Source organism: Rhodamnia argentea, chromosome 10 (genome assembly GCF_020921035.1).
Source record: "Rhodamnia argentea isolate NSW1041297 chromosome 10, ASM2092103v1, whole genome shotgun sequence".
NCBI classification, from domain to species: domain Eukaryota; kingdom Viridiplantae; phylum Streptophyta; class Magnoliopsida; order Myrtales; family Myrtaceae; genus Rhodamnia; species Rhodamnia argentea.
Window position 1 is genome coordinate 6,734,259 of NC_063159.1, and position 24,282 is coordinate 6,758,540.

General features: G+C 42.4%; 3 protein-coding genes across 11 annotated transcripts; 1 reads left to right on the forward strand and 2 right to left on the reverse strand.

Moving 5' to 3' along the window:
- On the reverse strand, window positions 1–2,575 carry LOC115750618 (40S ribosomal protein S12-like). Its single transcript, XM_030688101.2, has 5 exons — window positions 2,434–2,575; window positions 1,536–1,578; window positions 908–1,202; window positions 683–748; window positions 1–303 (listed from the first exon to the last, which is right to left on the reverse strand). Exons 2-5 carry the CDS (start codon window positions 1,541–1,543, stop codon window positions 244–246), a joined length of 429 nt encoding a protein of 142 aa, XP_030543961.1. The 5' UTR covers window positions 1,544–1,578; window positions 2,434–2,575; the 3' UTR covers window positions 1–243.
- A 3,482-nt stretch (window positions 2,576–6,057) lies between these two features.
- LOC115728235 (receptor-like protein kinase FERONIA) lies at window positions 6,058–9,520 on the forward strand. The gene is made up of 2 exons (XM_030658575.2): window positions 6,058–6,207; window positions 6,451–9,520. The coding sequence occupies exon 2, from the start codon at window positions 6,583–6,585 to the stop codon at window positions 9,253–9,255; it is 2,673 nt and encodes an 890-aa protein (XP_030514435.1). The 5' UTR covers window positions 6,058–6,207; window positions 6,451–6,582; the 3' UTR covers window positions 9,256–9,520.
- Window positions 9,521–10,891: 1,371 nt separating this feature from the next.
- On the reverse strand, window positions 10,892–16,594 carry LOC115728175 (thioredoxin H9-like). 9 transcript variants are annotated; one of them, XM_048285994.1, is made up of 5 exons: window positions 16,484–16,594; window positions 12,648–12,721; window positions 12,128–12,280; window positions 11,437–11,559; window positions 10,892–11,317 (listed from the first exon to the last, which is right to left on the reverse strand). In XM_048285994.1, exons 2-5 carry the CDS (start codon window positions 12,666–12,668, stop codon window positions 11,165–11,167), a joined length of 450 nt encoding a protein of 149 aa, XP_048141951.1. In that variant the 5' UTR covers window positions 12,669–12,721; window positions 16,484–16,594; the 3' UTR covers window positions 10,892–11,164. The 9 variants fall into 9 exon arrangements, with proteins under 9 accessions (XP_048141951.1, XP_048141945.1, XP_030514367.2 ...); XM_048285988.1 differs by having other exon boundaries at window positions 12,128–12,297; window positions 16,484–16,509; XM_030658507.2 differs by lacking the exon at window positions 16,484–16,594 and adding an exon at window positions 14,801–14,964.
- Between the last annotated feature and the right edge of the window lie 7,688 nt (window positions 16,595–24,282).

Consider the following 24,282-nt stretch of genomic DNA (forward strand, 5'->3'; position numbering starts at 1 on the left):
TGAGAGAGACTCTAGAAACGCTCATAACTAAATATGTCAAAATGTTGCAAATATTGATAGGAAGAAAACAAGATGACAAGCCCTTAAGACAGTTGAACGCTTTACGTTGCTCGATCAGCTAAGGAAGATGAGTGCATAAGATAAAAAACGTCCACTGGTTTACTGTCTCCTTAAAAAATAATCAGAAAAATCTCATCACTATCTAAGAAAAGCCTCTCCAGATGCCACAAAGCTTTACTAATCTTAGTGAGACTTGACATACTCCATAACAACATGACGCGCCTCAGTCTCCTCCCCAAAATCCTGCAAATTGACCAGGTTTCCTTGAGGGGATAGAAATGGCAATACTAAGAGAGATTGCATCAATATAGACAATCACAAGCAAACATGATAAAAGAAGTTTATGTCTGGTTTAGAGTGCGCTCAAGAGTTACTAATAAGTACCAGCCACTAATACTGATCGTTGAGAAAATCTTAAAAGGCTAAAAAACATGCTAGCTTGTAATCTCCTGATAATGCATATCAAAGTAAATAGCACAAGAAAACATTTCAAAGCTAGTTCTAGTTTCGCCAACCACAGTCTACACTATTTTGGAGGGCACAAAAGGAAGACCATGTAATAACAATATAAATCAGGACTAAACCTTTATGAATAATATAAGACTATTGCAGAACATTTTACCTTTACAACCACACAAGAGCAACCAACAACCTTCCTTGCTTTACCCTCAGAATCAATTTTACACAACTGTACAGAAAAAATGAAAATGTTACTGAGCAATCAAGAAGATACAACAATTTCAACTAACAAACCGGGCTTCACTGAGATAAAACATACAGATTGTCATTGCTGCACAGGTGCCAAAAGAATTGCACAAATAAAAATTGAGCAGGGGAGCTAACTTACACCAGCCCACTCTCCAAGAGTCTTTGCACTAGGCACATTGATCAAACTGACATTATGCTCATTGCATAGCGCCTTCACCAACTTGATGTAATCAGGCTGGTTGCAATCCTCTGCTAGTAGGCAAAGCAGTCCAGCATGCTTTTCAATGGCCTTAGCACCTTCATGGAGCCCACGTACAAGACCTCCATGGGCCAGGGACTTCCTCAGCAGCACTTGTAGAGCTGTATTGAGATCCATGGGCTCACCCAAAGCTGGAGCTGGAGCCGCAACCTCAGGTGCAGGAACATCATCTTCTCTGAAAGCAATAGAATCAAAAGTAAGCAAAGATTCACAACAATGGACCAACAAAATTTTAACAATTGATTTAAGTACTTATCTATAGCAAGAAAAATTGCACAATGAGAATAGAAAAACCTAATCCTTGATGACTTCCTCTCTTTGAGGGAAAAATAAGCTACTAAATAAGGCCCCATTAGATGATCTAAAACATTATGGGGTACAAAAGTCTTCCCCATCCCACTGTTCGCAGTGAAACATTACTTTACCTTGAGAAAGAAGGAAAAGGAAAGGGGATTAGAAAACACAATCACGGGCCAGAACAAGAAAAATGCAGCTCAAATTTACATACCCCGACATTCTTCCACTTGATGCTTAGGTGAGAGATTGCTTTCCTGATGCAAAAGAACATTACATATCAAAACATAGTTACATCAGATTTTGCCACTGTAGGAAAAATATGAATCCCAAATAACAATTCCCTTGACAACCTACACGTCCAGGAACAGAGTGAAAAGAGAACATGAAGTAGAAAACCGTGCTGAGAGTGGCCTTACGGAAGTAACATCGATTCAATTAAGCCCATCAATTACAGTTGATAACCTATACATAAATCCATGCATGCATCGACCTTCCAATTAATATCTTTCCCACTTGTAACAACAAAAGTCAAGTGATTTTACTCCACTTCCAAATTGCAAAAGCCCCAAGTAGAGCGATATCACCTTTTAGCCACCATCGTATTGCATCGATTCTTAAATCACATAAAAGAAGGACAAAAATGACACAGCCATGCTTCAGTATCTAGGAGCCGAAATATGTGCTAAGGCCGTCATTTGAAACATGCATACTACACTGAAACCTTGGTTCACAAACCTAAAAACTAACAAAGTTAAAAGGCGAAGCTTTGCCGCCCTTAGCTACCAGGTCAAATAAAAACAAGATACTATGCCGACACAACGTGTCATCAAAGCACGTAATGTACTGAAGCATGAACAACTGCACAATAACGTTGATTCCGGATTCACGCATTTTCGATCGCGATCAACCTTGAACTGTAATGAAGCTACACAATCCGGACTCATAGCATCTTAGTTCCTCTGTTCTACAACAAGTGTTACGGCAGAGGACGAAACCGAAGGCTCTCCAAGTCGCTCGAATTCAAACGCCGAGCAAGCGATGACAACAGCGAGTCAAATTAAGAGGAGATGTCGCGAAGGAGAGGAAGAGTGAGATGAGACGGAACTTACTCGCAGAGACGTCGCCGGCGACGGAGAAGAAGGGAGAGGCGGGAGGAGGCGGCAGATCGTTGCGCGGAGGATGGGAGGCGTCAGAGAGTTGGAGGGTTAGGGAAGGAGGATGTTGTTAGGGTTTTGACGTAGTGAAAGTGGGCTGGGCTTGCAACAATGGGCCGCATTAGTTGCATTTTCTACTTTTTATTTTTCTTTTATTTTTATCTTTAATCTTGTACTTTGACTTCTTTTTATTTTTTTGAAGATTCTTTTTGGTCATTATTTTTTTTGCAAATCTGATCATGTACTTTTAGTTTCTTAACTAATATATTTACTTATACATAACTATTTTTGAAAACTTATGCTTATTAAACTTGCCTATGTACCATTGCGCATTCAACTTATACGAGAACAATATTTTCAAAGTTATAACGATTACAATATGATCCATTCATTTGTTTTATACATTAATTCCTCCAGTACTTACGAAACATTTCTGATATTGGATCTTGCAGAAACTGAATTACCAAGATATATTCCATTTAATCTCACTCGATGATTTGGTCATTTTTCTAGTAACTATTGTCCATTAAGTAACTGTTGCTCTAATATTATGATCTACTACATATCGTATTGGATGTAATGGAAGTGAGTTTACTTACTATGGTGCATTATATTGCAAACAACAAAATCAATTTCTCTCTTCGTGTGATTCTATAGGCACATGAGTAGATTTTTTTCATAAACATGTCACGTCATATCGTATGTCGTGTACATCAAAGTCACTTTGAATTGGAAGTTATAGTTATAATTATGTTTTGAGTTAATTTTACCACTTACTGCTTTAGATATTGCTAAATAGATGTAATATCTATATATATATATATATATGTAATAATTTTTATAAATATTCGTTCAATCTTTTGTCAAGTTTTCTCATACTTATAGATCAGTTTTCCTAGTAACTATTTATAAATTTTCCTCTAATCTTTCAGTGTTTTCCCTTGAAAAAGCTCTTAAAATTTCATCTCCACTCATTAAGATATATGAATAACATCACAAAATCTTCTTGAACGTCTTTGGTTTGTGCAATGTTGTCCTAGACTTTATTTTTTCGTGTATTCAAATCCTCGAACTTTTCCGTTTTATGCAATATTAGTCATCATGTTAAAAAATCAAACAAAAATGCTGATGTGGCAGCCAGATTCCGGTAAAATGCCACATTGGCATCCTATGTGGTGCTCAAAGCTTAAACATACAAATAATAATTTGTCATAAAAAAAAATTGAGGTGATGAACTAATATGGCAACGCACTCTTAGTTGTTTCATAATTTTACTAATATGGCCTTTTCTTCTGTGCTTCCACATCGGCAATTACATGAGGTGACACATCGGTATGATGCTGGCACGGATGTCATGCGAGAGGACTAATATTCCCCAAATTGTTCACAAAAATAAGACATATAAAAACGATATTGCACGGATCAAAAAAGATTAAGCGAGCTATTAGGCCATTACCCCTAGAATCTAATGGATCCAATGTGCCAAAAAGTCACTTAATAATATACGTATTAGAGATTAGATAAAATGATACAAATGATCCTTAATTTTGGTCAAATGTGCAATGTGATCTCTAAAACTTTTAATTTATTCAATATTATCCATTGTACTATAAGAAAATGCTCGATATTATCTTTTAATTAATTCAAAATTAAGGACAATATTGAATACCTTAATATATTCAGAGACTAAATTCAAGATGTATTAAAAGTTCATGGATCACATTGAACAAATTAAAAGTTTAAGAATCACGTGACACATTAGGATAAAATTCAAGAATCACATTGAACAAATTAAAAGTCTAAAGATTATATTACCTATCGATTCAAAATTCATGAATCATTGGTATAATTATCTTATAAATGAGAGCTTATACGCGTGGCGCTAACTTGCTCACAAACCCTCTGGCCCAAAAAAAAAAAAAAAAATTAGCTCACAAACCCGATTCGGCCTGCCCAGCCTGGATCTGCCTTTTCGGGGCATTCTTAGATCCGGGCAATCGGACGGTGTTCACGGGCTCTTGTTGTGTACATTCCTATATGACAAGCGAATGGACCCCACAACCTCAGCTTCACTCAATGTGGCGGGGCCCATGCATTTCGGTCTCTCATGATCCCGAGCGCCATAATACCCGGGCAATTCTGTCTTGTGAGTGTTTTTCCATTGAGGGGACATGCCTTGGGCAAACAATAGATGCGTATAGGCCAACGGCTGGCTTGTCTCTTCTACCAACGGCAAGCTGCTGGCCTTAACTGATTGGGTCGTGCCTTTGGTGCCGTTACTTTGAAAAAATTAAAGTGTTCAAAGCAAGTACGATCAGGATGCATAAAAAGATCCGAGAAAAATCGATGGCAATGACCTGAGCCACGGTCGGGCCAAGATCGATCATCCATTGAGTCAAAATCCGGCCACGAGTGAGACGGGACCAAGATGAGATCAAGGCACGCCATTAGGGCACGATTGAAACACCGTGATTGGTTCAAGGATGAACACATATGACCAAGCCATGTGACTTGGCCACCATCAAGCCATGATGACCATGCCACAAGTCGGAAGGTGAAGTCATTTTACCGTAGGAAGTAGGTCGAATAGCCTATTCGTTGTAAGTCATGGCCATTTTAACAAGAACAAGGAGACCTCGTTTTTCAGTAAATGCGTATTTTCCAAAAAGGAAAATAAAATTTCTCGTGTTAGCAAAGTTTTATCACAATTAACTTTATCTAATTTCATGTCATATGACTTTCATTGATAATAAATGAGTCCACTTTATTTTGAATGCTCGACTTAGATCAAGCGGATTTTGTATTGAATTTACAGAGGAAAATTATAAAAGAAAACTCCTAAATTTATTGCAATTGTGCTTATTGAGTTTTAAATCATTTTTTTTTACCAATTGAATAGTGAACATTTTGCATTTGTGTAGATTTAGTTAGTCCGACTAACTTTAGCCTCTCGGCATTGATGTGGACGCAGGAGCCTCGACTAGTTGGAAGAAGAAAGAAAAATAAAAAAAAAAAAAAAAAAATATTAAAATAATAATAAAAACTATTACGTCAGCCCTGAATCAGGCCAAAGTTTTTTAGATGGACTGAACAACACAAATATAAAGATTTAGGATTCAATTAATTTAAAAAATTAAAATTGAATTGGCACAATTTCAAACTGTCCCGATACTTAGGAAGTTGGTAGGAAAGTTCAAAAAAGAGCCGAGTTCGGTGACGGTTGCGATCACTGCGACTCCAGCACGCCCCCCACCGAAGCGAAACGACAATAAAAAATCCGCCGTTTTGGAGAGTATATTGCCAGCTAGACACAGGCGGACGCGTAAAGCCCCAAAACCAGATGGATCGCAACCTCGGCACACGTCAACGCGTTTCGACTTCAATCAATCAAGAGTGGCGGGATCCGCAAATCCGTCGGTCTCTGGAGGGCATCCTCGTCATTTCGCACCCCCAACTGCCCCGCCACTAATGTAAGACGGCATTGCTCTAATTAAATTTAACTCGTATTGAAAAAAAAAAACAAATAAAAGAAACTATTTTGACCGTCCATGCGAGGGAGGGAAGGCAACATCAACTCACAAGCAAGTGAGCATCTCCCCGGATTATCTCTCGTCCTCTCGATCTCTCTCGATCTCCGGAGTTCGGCGATTTCTCGTCAAACCCTAAGGAATCGCGATCTGTCTTGCTCGGCTCGCCGAGTTCGCTTCACTCTTAGCTGCTCCAGCTCAGGTGCTTATCAAGATTCAGCTCAAAAATTTCTTCGTTTCTTTAGCTGTTCTTGATTTTTCTGGTTTTTTTTTTTTGGGCTTCCGGAGGGCTGCATTTGGCTCATTGTTCGTGTTCTTTGAGTTTGGCTGGTTTTGCGATTGCTCTGTTCGTTTACTTTGGTTTTTTTGGTGTAATTTCGGGAGATTGGAGGTTCGAGCTGATGGGTTATTTTTTTTTTCTTTCTCTCCATTGACTGTCGTTCAGGTTCTCTCTCATTAGCTGAGATCCTGCGGTTGCCGTCTTGCTGTCGGGGTGTTCCGGCGGAGGATTGCGGGGGGTTTCGAAGTGAAGTAAGTTGTTCCGACTTTAATCTCGAATCTGGGTCTTTCTGAGTCCATGAGGACTACTGCGACGGCTCTAGTGTTTCTGTGTTTGTCGGCATCGTTGTCAGTGGTTTTGGGGGCTGACTATGTGCCGAAGGATAAAATCCTGCTGAATTGCGGGGCGGATCCGCAGACCACCGATCCCGATGGCCGGATATGGACCTCGGACATCGGTTCCAAGTTTCCATCCTCTACCGCGAACACGATCACGGCCACGGCCGCCACGCAAGACCCTTCGGTGCCCCAGGTCCCGTACATGACAGCGAGGATTTTCCCTTCTAGCTTTACTTATAGTTTCCCCGTGGCATCGGGTCGGAAATTTGTCCGGTTATACTTTTATCCCTCTATGTACGAGACGTATAATGCTTCCGATGCCATATTCTCTGTTTCTGCGGGGGATTATACTCTTCTGAAGAACTTCAGTGTGGCCCAAACTACAGAAGCTTTGAACTTTGCATATGTTTTGAAAGAGTACTCGGTCAACGTTGTGGGGGAGACACTGAATGTAACTTTCAGTCCCTCTAAGAACTATCCGAGTGCATTTGCTTTTGTTAATGGGATCGAGATTGTGTCAATGCCTGACATTTATAGTGCGACTGATGGAACTACAATGATCGTCGGTCAGACTGCTCCCTTCACCATCGATAACACCACTGCTCTTGAGAATGCTTATCGATTAAATGTGGGAGGTCAGGATATCTCACCGTCTGGTGACACGGGGCTGTTCAGGTCCTGGTATGATGATACTCCTTACATATATGGTGCTGCCATTGGGGTCACAGTGACTGCTGGTCCAAATATGACGATTCGTTATCCTTCATCCATGCCTACTTATGTTGCTCCAGTTGATGTATACGCAACTGCAAGATCGATGGGACCCAATGCAAGTGTCAATCTGAACTACAACCTCACTTGGATTTTCTCTGTTGACTCTGGGTTCAATTACCTGATTAGGCTGCATTTCTGTGAGTTGGCTGATGCCATAACGAAAATAAATCAGAGAATGTTTGAGATCTTCATCGGCAATCAAACTGCTGACAATCAGGCTGATGTAGCTGGATGGACAAATGGCAATGGAATCCCTATTTATAGGGATTATGTGGTTCTTGTTCCAGATGGAGGTTCGCAGCAGGACTTGTGGCTTGCCCTTTATCCAAACACGGCTTTGAAATCTCAGTATTATGACGCAATTTTGAATGGACTAGAGATTTTCAAACTTAGTGATGCAACTGGCAATCTTGCAGGGCCTAACCCTATTCCTGCACCAAAGCAGGATGTAATTGATCCCTCACGGGCTAGAGTAACACCAGGCTCTGGTAAATCAACTAATCAAACAGCAATTATTGCAGGAGGGGTTAGCGGTGGAGTTGTTTTAGCCATAGTGATCGGTTTCTTAGCTGTTTGTGCTTCACGTCGCCGTAGGCATGGGAAGGATTCGAGCGCAAGTGATGGACCATCTGGCTGGCTTCCTCTCTCTCATTATGGAAACTCGCACTCTGCGGGTTCTGCAAAGACGAACACTACTGGTAGTTATGCATCGTCCCTGCCATCAAACCTTTGCCGCCATTTCTCTTTTGCTGAGATTAAAGCTGCCACCAACAACTTCGATGAGGCTCTCCTCCTTGGAGTGGGAGGCTTTGGCAAAGTTTACAAAGGAGAAGTCGACGGCGCAACGACTAAAGTGGCAATCAAGCGTGGGAACCCCCTCTCTGAGCAAGGTGTGCACGAATTCCAAACTGAGATTGAAATGCTTTCAAAGCTACGCCATCGTCATCTTGTTTCATTGATTGGGTATTGTGAAGAAAATTGTGAGATGATCCTTGTCTATGATTACATGGCTTATGGAACACTCCGCGAGCACTTGTACAAGACCCAAAAACCCCCTCTCCCGTGGAAGCAAAGACTTGAGATTTGCATTGGAGCTGCTCGTGGGTTGCACTATCTCCACACTGGGGCCAAGCACACGATCATTCACCGCGATGTGAAAACCACCAACATTCTTTTGGATGAGAAGTGGGTGGCAAAGGTCTCCGATTTTGGTTTGTCCAAGACTGGTCCTACATTGGATCACACGCATGTCAGTACTGTTGTGAAGGGTAGCTTTGGATATCTGGATCCTGAGTACTTCAGACGTCAGCAATTGACTGACAAATCTGATGTGTACTCCTTCGGAGTTGTGCTGTTCGAGATCCTCTGTGCACGCCCTGCTTTGAACCCCACGCTGCCGAAAGAGCAAGTCAGTCTGGCGGAATGGGCTGCTCATTGCCTCAAGAAAGGCATTCTCGAACACATTATGGATCCTCATCTGAAAGGGAAAATTGCACCGGAGTGCTTCAAAAAGTTCGCCGAGACCGCGATGAAGTGCGTCGCTGATCAGGGCATCGACAGGCCATCAATGGGCGACGTCCTGTGGAACCTCGAGTTCGCCCTGCAGCTGCAAGAGAGCGCGGAGGAGAGCGGCAAGGGCTTCGGGGGGGTGGGCATGGACGACGGAGCTTTCAATGCCGCAGCCTGCAAAGGGAAGAAGGGTCCCGATGCATCCCCTGGTTTCGACAGCAACGTGACCGATTCAAGAAGCACCGGAATGAGCATGAGCATCGGCGGTCGGAGCCTCGCCAGTGAAGACTCGGATGGGCTGACTCCGAGTGCCGTGTTCTCTCAAATCATGAACCCTAGCGGGCGCTGAACTCGGACGCATCTTCCGTTCATCTCTTTGAAATCTCACTTTCCACGGCAAAAATGTCGAACATTCATGGCACATTTCGCTTTCCTCAATCTTCTTATTCATTAACTTGCTGTCAAGATTTCTCTTTTTCCATCTTTTTCTGGCTTCTGATATCAATTTTCTCCAAGGCAGTTGTTAATTTGTTTGTTAAACTCTACATATCGTATGAGGAGTGTAAGATAATATGCACCTTTGCTAAATATCTCCTTTGAGTTCTATCCTTAGTCCAATACATTTTGTTATTCTCTTAAACATTTAACCTCAGTCATCTTTCTTTAGTTTCTGTTCTGCTGACTTTGTGCTTGGGATGGTGTCGTGAACCCATTGACTATGACCCCTCCCATCACATGGGCGGGTCCCGAACAACGTTTTGCGCATCATACAATCTGTTGCCCGCCTATTCTTTTTCGGGTGCAGGACAGCGACTTTGAATGTTTCCATCTTCCAACTTAGCAAAAGATGGGCTGGACCAGCTTGGCACATCGTATGGGCAGCATATTTGCAGCTGTCTGGCGACCTTTGTCTGATCTCCAATTCGCGTCGCAAGTTGTCGCTGGCTTGCATCCGTCGGTCCATCATGTGGCCGTTGATCTGGTGAAACTAACGTGTGAATTGCTTTTGGCGTTGGGTCCATGGATTTAGGTCCGATAAACACGAAAAGCGAGTAATCTATGCAAGTTAGGTTTGATGGGTGGTGAAAAGCATCTTTCAAGAGTGGAAATGCAAAGTGGGGAGACCCTCTTAACAGCGACGGGTGAGACTCGGTCTCTCTTTGATTTCTTCCGCGTCCCATTTCCCGCTGGTTTTCTCGCCCATGTAGGCAACTAACGACGACGACGACGTGGGCTCTCGTCTCGCTGTCTCAAGTTTTTCCTTTTTAAGACAAAGGGTCTGTCTTGTCCACACACTCGGGTCTTGTTGACTGAGCGGTGGAGACCTCGCCACATGGCAGTCATCAAGTCGGCAAGAAAAAGTTGATCGAACGGGATCATTCTTCCGTGACGCGTTCAGGCCGGCATGCTGGCTGCACGAAGAAAGATCGACGAGATGTGTCCATTACAATCAAGATAGAGATAATACTATGGCTTCCGAGCTCGGTCAATCGTTCCCCGTCTCAATGCCACCTCGATAAGGCCCACTACCAACGATGCATCCAACGATGCAGAAACTAAAGCGAACCGCAAATTTATGGCATGGAACTTTAGATAAGGTCTTAGTGGTCCATAGTTGTCCATCCTCAATGTGTAATTTCAATATTATTTTATTGCATAATTGACTTTATCTATTTCGTCAAAAATAAATAATTAAAAGAAAGATCATACATATCCATTACAAAATGAATAAACGAAAAATATTTTCATTGTTCATAATAAAACTTCTTCAAACGAAGCCCGGCGACAACATATGATTGTTTCAAATGACCTGACATTCGTAAATCTTTCTCAGCCATCCTGTTGTTCTTTCATATTTCAAATATCGCAACGTGGGTCACCATGGCTCAGGCTTGAATCCCCTAACATAAGAACTGCACCAAAATCATGACCACAGGGAGCTAAACCGTAGTCAAATTTGTTACAAAACAGGAACCTTAACAAGGTTTGCAACGAACTAAGCTTTACTGCTCTGAATAGAGAGATTTTTCAAAATTCGATCCAAACCGATCGAGATTCTCCATGCAGCACAGATATCGAGGACACGATAAAGAGAACGGACAGACATTTCACCGTTCGTCATCCTCAAGCATTTCTATTTACATTCCAGAACAAGTGCAGCGGAAAGCATTTTACAACTTGGGGACCTGCATATACGTGGTTTCACAACATTTAAAAAGGGCTTAGCTTTGTTCTCCCCACCTCTAGCAGTCCACCATTCAGATCTGGCTTTGCCCGGCCGAGTCTAAAATCGCAGTTATCTTCTTCTGAAGCTCCGGCTTGTTGGCTCCCACGAGCTTGTCAACTTGTTTCCCATCTTTAAGAAAGAAGAAAGTAGGGGTTGCTTTAATGTCCCACGATGTGCTGAACTCCTGTGAAATAAATGAAACGGCACAAGAGCTACGGTCAGTACATTTGGCACATAACTAGGCAAATTTCTCATCCAAGTCGCAAGTTGTTGCATGGTCTGAGAGATGAAAGTCATACTTACAGTTAGTTCATCCACATCGACAAGAAGAAGCATGAGAGAAGGGTGCTTCTCGGATATCTCAGAGAAGAAAGGCGCAATCACTCTACAAGGACCACACCAGGTTGCGCTAAAGTTTGCTATAACCTGTAAAGCATTCACACGTCACGGTGGGGAGCCAAACTTTCATGTAAAGAAAATGTTATAATTAACAAGAGATGACATGACAGGATTTTCTCAGCCACCTTTCCCACATAACACCCTGAAATTATTACAGTTTGCTATAGCCTGACACCACAGAGTGCATGCTACTGTCTACTCTGGATTCTCAAAATTTGAAATGAACTCCAAAAGTCATCCCTATGTTGAAAATATATGGAGATGCAGTTGTCAAATATCAAGGCCAAGACTCAGAGAATAAACCCCAAAATCAAAATCAGTCTCATTTTCAAATTTATGTTTCTCAACAGGGGTACCATCTCATCCCGTGACCCAGGACTTATACCAAATTCCTACAACAACAACTATTAGAACACCAGGCAAATGACCTGATGGCAACAGAGAGGCAGGGTTAGGGGCAAGTCCAGGGCTCGATTACAGAGAACACCGTGGATGCAAAATTACTGAGGGAAGAAAAAGGCTATCTTGTTATGGAAAGTAGCAAGAGCGAGACATCATTTATATAAACTGCATAGAACTAATGTTGAAAACTTACTATCTTTCCGTCCTTAATAGCTTCTGATAACTTTTCATCCCAGCTCTCTTTAGTAGTGATGAGATGCACATTGCCGCTAGCAAAATCAATGTGGTAGTGGTCGGAGTCGTCATCTTTTGTTTCTTGCTGGAAGCACCATGAACAACATAGAATCTTTTTGACAAAAAGAACTGACAGTGTTTCATTTAGATATTTCAAGCCAAAACCCAGAAGACAAGCAACAGCAAATAAATGGAAGCAGCCATTAAATGTCATTAAACAACTGTTTTAGGACAAACATGGTTTAATAGAGTAGGAGAAGGATACTTAGTAGAGTTGCCATTTGTAGAGAGTAATAGATATACTATATGAACAACAGAAATCTCATCCAAACAACATAGCAAAATAACATGACAGAAGAAGTGGTCAAGAAGTCATTACATGATATGAACTACAAAAATGTGTACATATTCACAATAGACAGTAAAATATTTGAGAAGGACAGAATAGATTCCAGCGAAAAATGGCCCAGAGGTATCACCTTGGCTACACATTGCCCCATACCGATGGTTGGAATGGGAATTCCAAGATTCAGCAGAAGAAAGGACAAAGAACCTGACAGTTAAAATATACGAGGATTTACCGCATGATATGGAAGTATTGTCAAAAGGGTTTCCCAAATATGCACATAGATCACATTAACAAGTGGAGCCCAGAAATTCAGAACGAATTCCATTGGCAGAGCAGCAATACCAAACACTTAATATAATCCTTGAGTGTATCTAGAAGTAATTCTAACCTAAAACTTTCCAATCTATTATTTGCCGATGACAGCATTTTGTTCTCTTGTTTGAAGATAAGTCTAGGACATTGCAGTTCAGTAATAGGCTGCAAATCACTTAGTTGGACCCACATCAAGGAATTAAACTGAAAGATCACAGTATTCGGACCTGGTTTTTGCCAAGACAGAAAGAAGATTGGTTAGTTCGAAGAGGTTATCTTGGCAGCAGATTAACTCCAGTAAAGAGACTCATACAACTCTGCCAGTTTTTGTTTTCCTGCTTTTTCCCTCTTCAAGAGTGGCAACTAGGATCCTTGATAACATTGAGAGAAGGTTTCCATAGGAGGTAAGGCAAAGGTATAGTTTCAGCCTTGGTAGGTGGGGCATCATTAAACTCCCCATCTGAAAGTGGCTTTGCCTTTGGGTATGAGTTATTTATTACATTTCCACAAAGCTCTGTGTGCCAAGTGGCTTTGAAAATTATGACCACAAGAATTTTCTCTAGAGAGAGTTCATCAATAAGAACAATGAAACCATGTTGGCCAGGTTAACAATGTCGGTGCACTTTCAGAGTGATCCCTTGGAGATGGATTAACAAATGTTAGGTCGATCTTCCTATACTAACATAGATCACGCTGTTGGCAGAGGAGATTCTGTTTTCTTCTAGCAGGACAAAGTGTGGTTCAACACCCCTTCAAGCCCAAACTGCTTGACTAGTCAGACTTTCTAAGTGTTAAAGGCCACGTGTTGCTAAAATCTTTGACATTTCAACTTTACATGTCCCTAAAAAAAAAAAAAAAACTTTACATGTCCCAGCAGATTTGTCCGAAGCTTTAATGATTGGGTATTGGAACGTCGTGCTAAGTTCTATAACGTGCTAGAGGAGGCAAAACTGAAAGGGATGAGGAAGAGAACAAATTTAGCAAGGGAGAAGGAAAACTAAAACCCCTTAAGGATGGACAAGAACTCGGCTGTTCCTACCAAGATTTCCTTATTTATGCAGAAGGCATCCTCACCAAACTTATAACAGCATTTTATTTTGCAAAGGGCGAATAGTCTTCACAAATAGAAGCCCTCTACATAAGGTGGCTGCGAAAACAGCAAGGGGTTTGTTCATGTGCTGGTGCTGAACATGAGGTCTATGGAAATTGGAACATGATTTTTGGCTTATGTAGAGAGTAATTTGGAATATACAGGACTCCTGGTTCTACGCCATTAACTCTTTCTATATTTAGAATAATGGGATATGCTAGTTACAGTCGAGCTCGTATCTTGTCAATCATTTCAGTATGAGTCAGCATCGCATTGGTGCCACTTAAATAAAATTAGTCCTTGATGACAACGCAACAATCCAACGGATAAACTAGATCAGATGTCATTCGATTAACATGCAGAACTTCTGGAGCATCTTTCCTGCTGCAATATGTTTCACCAGAGAAAAATTCAGGAATTACATTCTAGGCATACAGCTTTCAATCCATGTCTCCTTGGGAGGACAATCCAACTGAGAGCAAGGATCTTTTCAGGCTTTAGAATGGGCAGCTCTGCTTGCAAAATAGCATGCTTAAACCGTCTCTCACTTCATGCCATACAATAAACCTCTAATCGTATCCCACAACCAGAAGAAAACGTCACCATGTTCTTTCGCAATGCTCTCAAGCAAATTTATACCACATTTCAATCTCATCCAGAAAAGATAATAGAATTCAGAACCTCATTTCTTCAACCACATTGAGTGCAGGCAGATATGGTAATTTGTAATTTAATTATCTCATTAGAAAACAAAAACATCGAGAACAACGAGAGGAAACCCAAAGGGCCATATATCAAACACAATGCGCGCGTCTGCAACACCATCAATTCAGAGGAATTCAAAACACCATGGAAATGAAAAGCGCAAACACAGCACGTACCGCGATCGAATTCCGGTTGACTCTCTATACGAGGACGAGGCCGTCTCCTACAGGCAAAATGACCAAGAAAAAAGAAATGGCTCGAAATCAAGACGAGTTGAGAGAGAGAGAGAGAGGAGGAGAGAGGACCCAGTTGAAACTTATTCTTCTCCTGAATTCTCTTTGTGGGTATGTGAATGCCTTGAATTTTACAAGCGAAAATGATTGCCAAATTTGGTCTCGCTCGTGAAACGACACGACGACGAGGTGTCAAGGTGGCAATGCAAGATCAACACCTAAGAAGACAACCCAAATTGCGTCGTCGAATGATGGGATTGCAAGAAAGAACGTCAAAATCACCCTCACCCCCCCCCTCCAGCGATGTCGAAAAGAGGTTCTCGCGCTGCGGTCAACAAGGAAAAGCCCAACTCGTAAAATCGGAGTAAATAATACAAATTATGAACTTTAACTCAATTCGCACGATCCTCAATTTTTTTATTTATTCAACATAATTCTCAGACTTTTGATACCCATTTAATTTAATTTTTATACTATATGAAAATATTTAATATTATCATTCTCTCACTTCATGTTCAGAGATAAAATTGAAGTTTTTCATAGAGTTCGAAGACTAGATTGAATATATATAAAAAGTTTAGGGACTATCGAATAAAGTAAAAGCTTCGGGACGACGATTCATATTGAGCTAAAGTTCAAAAATCACATTAAATATATTTAAAGATCATGTTGTACATTAAAGTTAAAATTTAATAACCATTTATGTCATTATCCCTAAGATCGGCACTTGAGCTTTGTAATGGACACCACGAATTCTTGTTATGATTTATTTTCTTTGTCGGGGGAGGTAGGGACAAAGGGGCATGTCCTTGAGCAATTATTTTTACAGATTGAAAAGTTGCCCCGCTCATACTTACTCGACCCAAAAGTTGTTCGAGTAGATTTACTCGACCGAGGGCAGAAGGTACAATTAAATAGTTATTCACTTTTGGCGTGTCCTTGAGCAATTTTTTTACGGGATTGTAAAGTCTACTCGGTTGGATTGATTCGACTAAGGTGAATTTTGAAAAATGATAACACTACTTAAGAATGAACTTGTCCTTTTTTTTTTTTCCTTTTAACTCGATTTTTTTTCGTAATAGACAGAAAATAAGGAAAAATTTTGGCTTTCCCCCCAGTTATTACAGTTCTCTCGAGAGCATACATGTACAGAGCAATACATATGCATTATAAACAACAGAAATCTTATCCGAACAACAGAGCAAAACATCATGGGAGAAGAAGTGGTCAAGAAGTCACACTGAAAGATTCACAGTATTGGGGTCTGGTTTTTTCCAAGACAGAGAGAAGATTGGTTAGTTTCAAAAGAGGTTATCTTACCAATGCCGGCAGATTAACTTCGGTAAAAGAGACTCATGCAACTCTGCCAGCTTTTGTTCTCCTGCTTTCCCCTCTTCAAGGATGGCAACTAGGATACACTAGTTGCAGCTCAAGATCGTATCTTGTCGATCATTTCAGTATAAGTCGGGCATCGCATTGGTGCCACTTCAATAAAAATTAGTCCTTGATGACAACGCGACAATCCAACGGATCAACTAGATCAGATGTCGTTCGATTAACAAGCAGAACTTCTGGAGCATCTTTCCTGCCGCAATACGTTTCGCCGAGGAAAAATTCAGGGATTACATTCTCGGCATACAGCTTTCAATCCATGTCTCCTTGGAAGGACAATCCAACCGAGAGCAAGGATCTTTCCAGGCTTTAGAATGGGCAGCTCTGCTTGCAAAACAGCATGCTTAAACCGTCTCTCATTTCATGCCATGCAGTAAACCTCTAATCGAATCCCACAACCAGTAGGAAAACGCCACCTTGTTCTTTCGCAATGCTCTCGAGCAAATTTATACCACATGTCAATCTCACCCAGAAAAGATAATCGAATGCAGAACCTCATTTCTTCAACCAAATTCAGGAATTGCATTCTTGGCATTCAGGTTGAGGGTCGTTAATTTTGGTTGACTTTTTTCTTTTTGCATGAACCTCACTCATAACTTGGGGTTGCAGGAGAGATGCAAAAGCCATTGCCGGATCTTCTCAAGGAATATGATTTTACCAATTATGAGTTCGATGAGGAGGCTGGAAAGCTCACTATCTTCATACCAACGGTTTGTGAAGTAGGCTACAGAGACTCTTGTTTTATGTCCTTCCGCCACGGTGACTGGCATTTTGACTGTAAAGACGAAGCTGGCGGACACAGAAGGTCAAAGTTGGGGCTAAGGCTGAGGAAGTTCCTGATGCTATGGAACAGAAATCAGGTTTTTTTTGGGTACTCCTCTCAGACCGTCTTGAAGAGAATCGATTATGGGGAAGAGCTCCTGAGATCAAGCGAGGGAAAGTAGAAGATATGGAAGTCCCTGCAATGCAGAGGACTCAAATGCTAAAAGTGAAAGGATATGTTTGATGAGCTAGTCTTTTGAATACAGGAAAAGCAATTCAGACCAGCCATGGGAAGGTTATTGACGTATACACAACGTAAAACTGTAATGTACATGAAAGCTCTTCGTCAGGGACAAGGATCTAGATAGGCTTGCTGCCATTGATGTCATAGTGGCCGTGGAGACTCTCGGTGGTTTGAAGGCTGAGGACGCTATTTGGCATCCGCCTTTTGCTCACCATCTACATGTGGGAAACTCAAGGTTTCATGGGCGGCATTTGGATCTTATGGAAGGATTGTAGAGTCTGCATTCATCCTAGTACCAACCACGTGCAATTTATCCACGCTCGTGTTGGACAATCTGTTTAACTATAACCGGTGGTTCACATCCATTTATGCGAGACCGATGAAACAGTTTGATTTACAATCTTAATAGTCGAAGAAAGAATGCAATGACAAATCCCAGGCCAAATCCTGCCCATTTCGGAATCAGTCATGTAGAAGTGATTGCAGTATGAATCCATTTGCCTGTCATGTGCTTCCCCTTCACGGAGAATGTTCAAGTTAAGCCCCTGAAATTTGGGAGGAACTACCTCTGCATAGGCGAGTTTTACTATATTGGACAGTGGACCCGAAGCTCTTAGGCAATGCATTAGATACAGTGATTGCATAGTATGTTGAACATGTGAATTTCCATATTGCCTGAGATTTGGCTATTTCAGATCATCTTGCTAGGTTCAGGTTGTGTTTATTCGAAGATTGACTTCATTACAGACTGCCTCTTTATTGTTTCATTCAACCTCAGAAATCAGGTCAATCTTCCCCAATTTGAACCAACTACCATCATCTGCAACAGATACTCGAGCGGTCGAAAACATTTTCATTGTGATCACGGCCTATATTGGCAAGAAATTTATACAAATGTGACAGCCCGGGGAACCAAAAAGAGGATCTACCCATCTTGCCTTCCCTCTGCAGTGGAATATAATCTAAGCTTTGGAATACATATTCCTTGGGTGCACAAAGTGGATCTAATTGACTAACATCGTTTCACGACTTGCAATCTGTTGCCTTTGGCCCGAGGCAGAATCTCCAAGTCCAGCATCTCCTGAGACTGGCTTTGCAAACGTTGTCGGGAGGGTGAGTCGACTGAATCATCTCCCACATCCCTCTTATCTCTCCACATTCCTCACAAGACTCCATGTCCTTGTAAAGCATCATGAGGCCATTCATGTTCCCTTCAGTACACACCACCCCGAATCAGAAGAAGAAATTGTTTGAAACCCAAAATGCTAAATCCAAACATAAAGCTAAAACTCTCCTGTTTACCTTTGGCCTTGTATGTGAGGCATGAAGTGAAGTTGACAAGCAGAGACTTTGTTTGGAAGAGAAGTGAGTTTCGGAAGCATGACCAATTTGTCCACCTGCTCATCCTCATTTTGCTCACTTTGCCTTTCCCTCACTCACACTCTCTCTCTTTCATTTGCTTTCTTTTATACTCATTCTCCCTCTCTCTCTCCCTCTCATCTCCTCACTTCACTCAACAAAAATAATTCCAAACTAGCTCCACAACAAACCTAAACCAGACATGCCACAATGTAACACTGATCAGGACAGGACGGTCCATGTAATCAAATTCCTCCTTTTATGCCGTAAACTAAACATAATTAGAATGCAATGAGACACCAGCGCTTGTCCTCTTAATCCGATAATAGTTTAGAAAAGTCGCAATGGTCCAATTTATTGCGCCAAATGCTCTAGCTAATCAAAATAAACTTGACTTGGGATAAGTTGTTGACATTTATACACAGTGAGTCACCTTGTATTATATGTTCATTGCTAGGCATGTACTTAGACATGCAGGACAAGTTTTTTTTTTTTTTGGTAAAAGTAAGAATTCTATTAACTTTAACCAAGGCGCAACTATACAAAGGAGGAGAAACCCGACACTACAAAAATAGGTCTTGCACTCATGATGACATTGACGAATGTCATAACGAGTGCAAGAGTGTCGTGGTTCCAAAACGGGGTAAGGTCCCTAGCATGTACAAAGAAGCCCGGCCAAGCAAGCGGGGCCAAAAGAAAAAAGGAACTACACAAGTGGGACGACCCTCTCTAGGCACAAAAGATTGTCGGATCAATACCCCATGTGGCTTGCATCCTTCTATTAGGAGGAGTGTCTTCCACATGTTTGAAGGTCGAGCTTTGTCCTTGACCCCGCAGCGTGTCTTGATGGTGGAATGAAGATGGGTCGGTTACGAAATAAGGCGTGATTTCTCTCCCTCCATATAATATGGCATAGAGCAGCAAACGAGAAACGGGCCATGGCTTGGTGGAATGTGTGGCCGCCGAGGTGCTGCATGGCCCAAGATACGTTATCACCCCAACTTCGTTTAACCGGGCTAAGTTACATTTGGCTGCCCAAAAGAAGCCAAGTACCCGTATGTCGGCAAGCAAAGTATAGATGATCCATGTCCGTGCATTGGCAATAGGCACAAGTAGCATTTGTTATGCGTTTGTAGTTTAATAAGATCACCTCGGGTGGGCAAACGATTGAGGGTGATCGCCAAGATGGAACGAATGGCGGGAGCAAGAGTCTTGTTCCAAATGAGTGAGTGCGATGGCATAATCTGCGCCTTTGGTCGAATGGAATTCGGCGAGGCAGTAAAAGTCACCCGAGGTATGGCCAAGCCACATAAATCGATCAACACGTGTGGTGAATAATCGGGCCGTTCGGCCGGGAGTCCAAAAGTCGTGTTATCGCGCGGATGGTCGGAAGAGCTGAGTGGTCGCCACCTTAGCATTCGTGGAATGCCTCGTCGTATATGTCTTATCGACATGAATCTATTAAGAGGTCCTCGAGGATGCCGGGGATCAAACCGGAGGATACATCTCGGCCATTGCCATCTGCCATCTAAACAAGTGCTGGAAATCGAGCGGAGGGCCAATATCTTGTTCCAAGACCAAGAACAACGTTGGCTTAGGTGCTATCCAAAAGTTTTTATTTTTCAAGAACGTTGAGTGGATCCACAACCACGGGGATTCCTTGTCGGTGAATAGAATCCGAATGTGTTTGAGCATAGCCGCCATATTACAATCATGTAGGCGAATACCCGGCCCCTCCTCCTTGGGTAGGCATACGTCATCCCAAGAGACTTTCGCTCCACGGACCCAATCCCGGGCCTTTCCAAAGAAATTGTCTAAGTATCCGTTCAATGCGGGATATTACCGACTTGGGGAGTAGGAATACACTCGCCCAATATACATGAATGGCATGGAGGTCGGCGATAGCCGCAACCGACGGTGAAGGATAGAAATCGTTGGGTCCACGACTTCGCTCTGGTGTTATCATATTGACTAGGAATTGCGTGTTCCTTCCCCAATCTTGACGGGATTACGGTACTCCAAGGTACGGAAGGGCGTGTGCCCTCCTGGAAACCGAGACTTGGCCAACCGGGCGGAGTACCTCGGTCCCCGAGCAATAGATTTCGCTCTTATTCATATTAGGTTGTAACCCCGCCCAATCGAAAATTTATCCAAGCCTTCCTTAAGTAAGCATATAGACCGCATATTTGTCTCGAAAGGAGCACATCATCGCAAAAACAGGTGAGAGAGCCTTGAGCTTTACATCTCCAAAAATTTGAACCCTGGCTGCATGGGTCGGCGATTCAATATTCCGTGAATGTTTCCATAACCAAGGTAAATAGGTAGGGAGACATGGGATCCCCTTGCCGAATCCCTCGTCCACTAGGAAAGAAGCCGTGTAACTCCCCATTAATTGAGACGGGGAACTTGAGTACGAACACAAGTCATAATCAAATTTGTGAAGATTGGGGGAAGCCGAAGCTTGAAGGGCCGATTCAAGAAATCCCAATTAACCGTGTCATATGCTTTTTGAAGTCCACTTTAATAGCACACTTGGGCAAGCATGGCTCATGATGAAAACCACGATATTCCTGAGCGAGGAGGATATTGTCGCTAATACGTCGTCCCTTTACAAAGGCACTTTGGGGCAAACTTATGGAGAGTGCAAGACATTAGCCATTCTGTCAGCCAAGATTTTTGTAATGCATTTGTATACAGTGTTGCAACATGCAATCGGTCGTAAGTCCCTCACGTAAGAGGCATTGGGGACTTTGGGGACAAGACACAAAATGGTAGCATTTATCTCCTTAAGTAGCCTTCCTTCCTCAAAGAAATCTTTTATAGCCACACTACCAGGAGCCAACTATGTCCCACGATTTTTTAAAAATTCTGCATTGAAGCCATCGGACCCGGAGCTTTGCCCGAAGGTAGCGAAACATAGTAGCAATTTGCTTAAATGGTCGAGATATGAGTCGTACTGTTCTTCCTCAAGAGTGCATCCATAACAGCTCGCAAGTCATGGGGGAAGGCCGGGAGTGGGATACGGTTGGCTTAAAGAGTCTTTCAAAATGAGAGACAAAAAGTTGTTGCATTACGTTTAGATCGTGACAAGTTGGCCGAGTCATCTACAGCGATGTTTTGAGGTGTCTTTGATTGACCGAATGGTGAAATACTTTGTATTGAGATCCCTTCCTTGAGCCATTGAATCGCGATTGTTTATAGAAGCCTTCCTCCCGAAGACGAAGGTCGAGAATGCACGCGATCTCTCTAGGGGCATTGGTTGAAAGGATCCCGTACTCGGGCATCGGTACTTGTAAGAGCCTCTAGCATTGGCCGTGCGGTGAGATATCGGAAAGCATCCCTGTTAGGTTTGGGCCGACTTTGAGCACTTGAGTTTCCGAGTAAGGATAAACATGGGAGTTCCTTGAACCCGGTATTCCACACCCGAGTGGATTCAAGAAGGAGGGATGGGACATCCAAAAGTTGAAAATTTGAATGGTCTTCTATAGTTCCCGGGAGGCGTAATCTTAATAACAATAGGAGAGTGGTCCAAACCCGGGGGCCAAGAAGGAGCCTTCGATAAGAGAAATCATTGACCTGGGCATTGATAAGAGCCCTATCAATCTTCCTCGCTACGGGCATGAGTCAAGGAATTTGACCATGTAAGCCAACATAATGAAGGTCCTCCAAACCGTTGGTAATACACTCCCGAGTTCGTTAAAGGAGGGGGACATTCGAGCTACCGATTCTATGAAGGGTCTTTAATGGCATTGAAGTCCCCGTACAAGCCATGGGGAGGATACAACAGGAGCTGGTGTGGATGAGATCGCCCAAGTGGCCGCCTAGAAACGAAGGTATGTTCGGATAAATACCGAGGAAAACATGCCTTGTTGATGTCCGGACGTAAGTGTCCATGGATAACCTGAGCCGATGAAGCGGAGACAACAAAATCTGCATGACAGGATTCCAACCTACCCAAATTCTCCTCTTGGGGAGTACTATATTTGCAACCCATTTCATTAGGCACCGGACTTGTACTCAGGTAGGAAACATGGGCAATGAAACCTTAGTCTCGATATGCCAATGCAACAAAGATTGTTAGCATAAATCAATTGGTCTCCGCTTGTTTCAAGGGTTTACTAGCCCCTAATATTCCAAACTCCTATATACATATGTACAAAGAAGGGGAAATAGTTACCATTTTTTTGCCGCCGCTTTTTTTTTGGAAGTCGGTTTGGCCACCTTAGTTCCGTGGGGCTGCTATCGAACCGAACGGAGAAGTATCCACTACGGGGAGTGAGTTTTTGTTGTTGACCGAAGGCAACTGCCCAAGGGGGTGTTGATCTTTTGTCGTGGGTAGCTGCGGCTTCCCTTCTCCTCCTCCCAATAAGGCTCGTCTCTTCTTCTTTCGAATCGGGTCGGGGTGCCAAGGGGTACATTAAGCAATGGTGCGGGATCACGGGGCCTTAAATCCGGTTGGCATCTCGTGGCCTGGCATCGTGGCCAACTTCAAAGGTATATACGGCCTCTCCTTGGGATACCAAACGTCCTTCTTTTACCATTTTCCTCCGCGAGTGGCATAGAGATTACTAGATCGGGGGGCGGGAGGGGCGACATCCAGGGGGGCCTCTATCTCGCTGATGATCTCCCGGGATCGGGAGGGACAAGAAGGGGCGGTGCCCAAATGTCCCACAAGTTACATGCTTTAGGCCTCCATTCATAGTACCTTTATGATACGAGATTCACTATTCAACAACACCTCGATCTTAGTGTTGATTGGCCTTAATCTCTACCGGCATAAGAGTCATCTTCATGCTTTCGTCCTTTGATCAACATATAATGGCTGCCAATCCACTAGCGGGAACTAATTCCGGGGGCGCGAATGGAATATTTTTTGTGGACTCTGATCATCGTTGGTTCTAGGGGGTGCCATTGTTGGGAAATAGTGGGACACGTGCAACCATTGTCGGGCCACTATCTAGTTTTTGCCGGAATACGGGATCCGGCGTGAAAACGAAGACCATCCTCATTGCATGCTTCCAAGAGATGAGACCCCCAATACTCCTTAGTAACCGATTCAACAAGCTTAAAGAATCTATTCCGTTATCGAAACCTAAAACTCGTTACTTGTAACAACTTTTTGTATTTTTCTCGCATGTGTCTTCGCACAATCCTTTGGTTATTCAATGATATCCGATGATGAGTACGTAATATGAAACCACTAATTTGAGCTTTCATTTCCTGTGATATTTATGATTGAGATTTTTACTTTGTTAGTATGTTTAGATATGAATTGTTGTCAATAGATTGCAGTAGCAAATGATGACCATTAAATATGATTAATTGTTGCAATCATTCAATTAAAAATACTTATGAAGCTTGGATAGACCTTAATATTTGTGATAAAGCAGTTTGATTTTTTTTTTTTTTTGAGTTAGATGATAGCGGGTTCCAAGTTTCAAAAAATAAGAAACTTGTTCCGACGGGTAGAGTTTAAGTGAAACCCGTACGGAATTTGAAACCGCTAACCCCTTTTTATTGCAAGTAAAAAAGTAGATGGTATGTGCAAAGTTTAACTTCTTTGCGTAGGTCCCAACCCCAACTAAACCAAACTACCCTTAGATGACTTTTTTTTTTTTTGGTAATGAAACTACCGTTAGGTGAGAGGACTTCTTTGCACACTAGATCA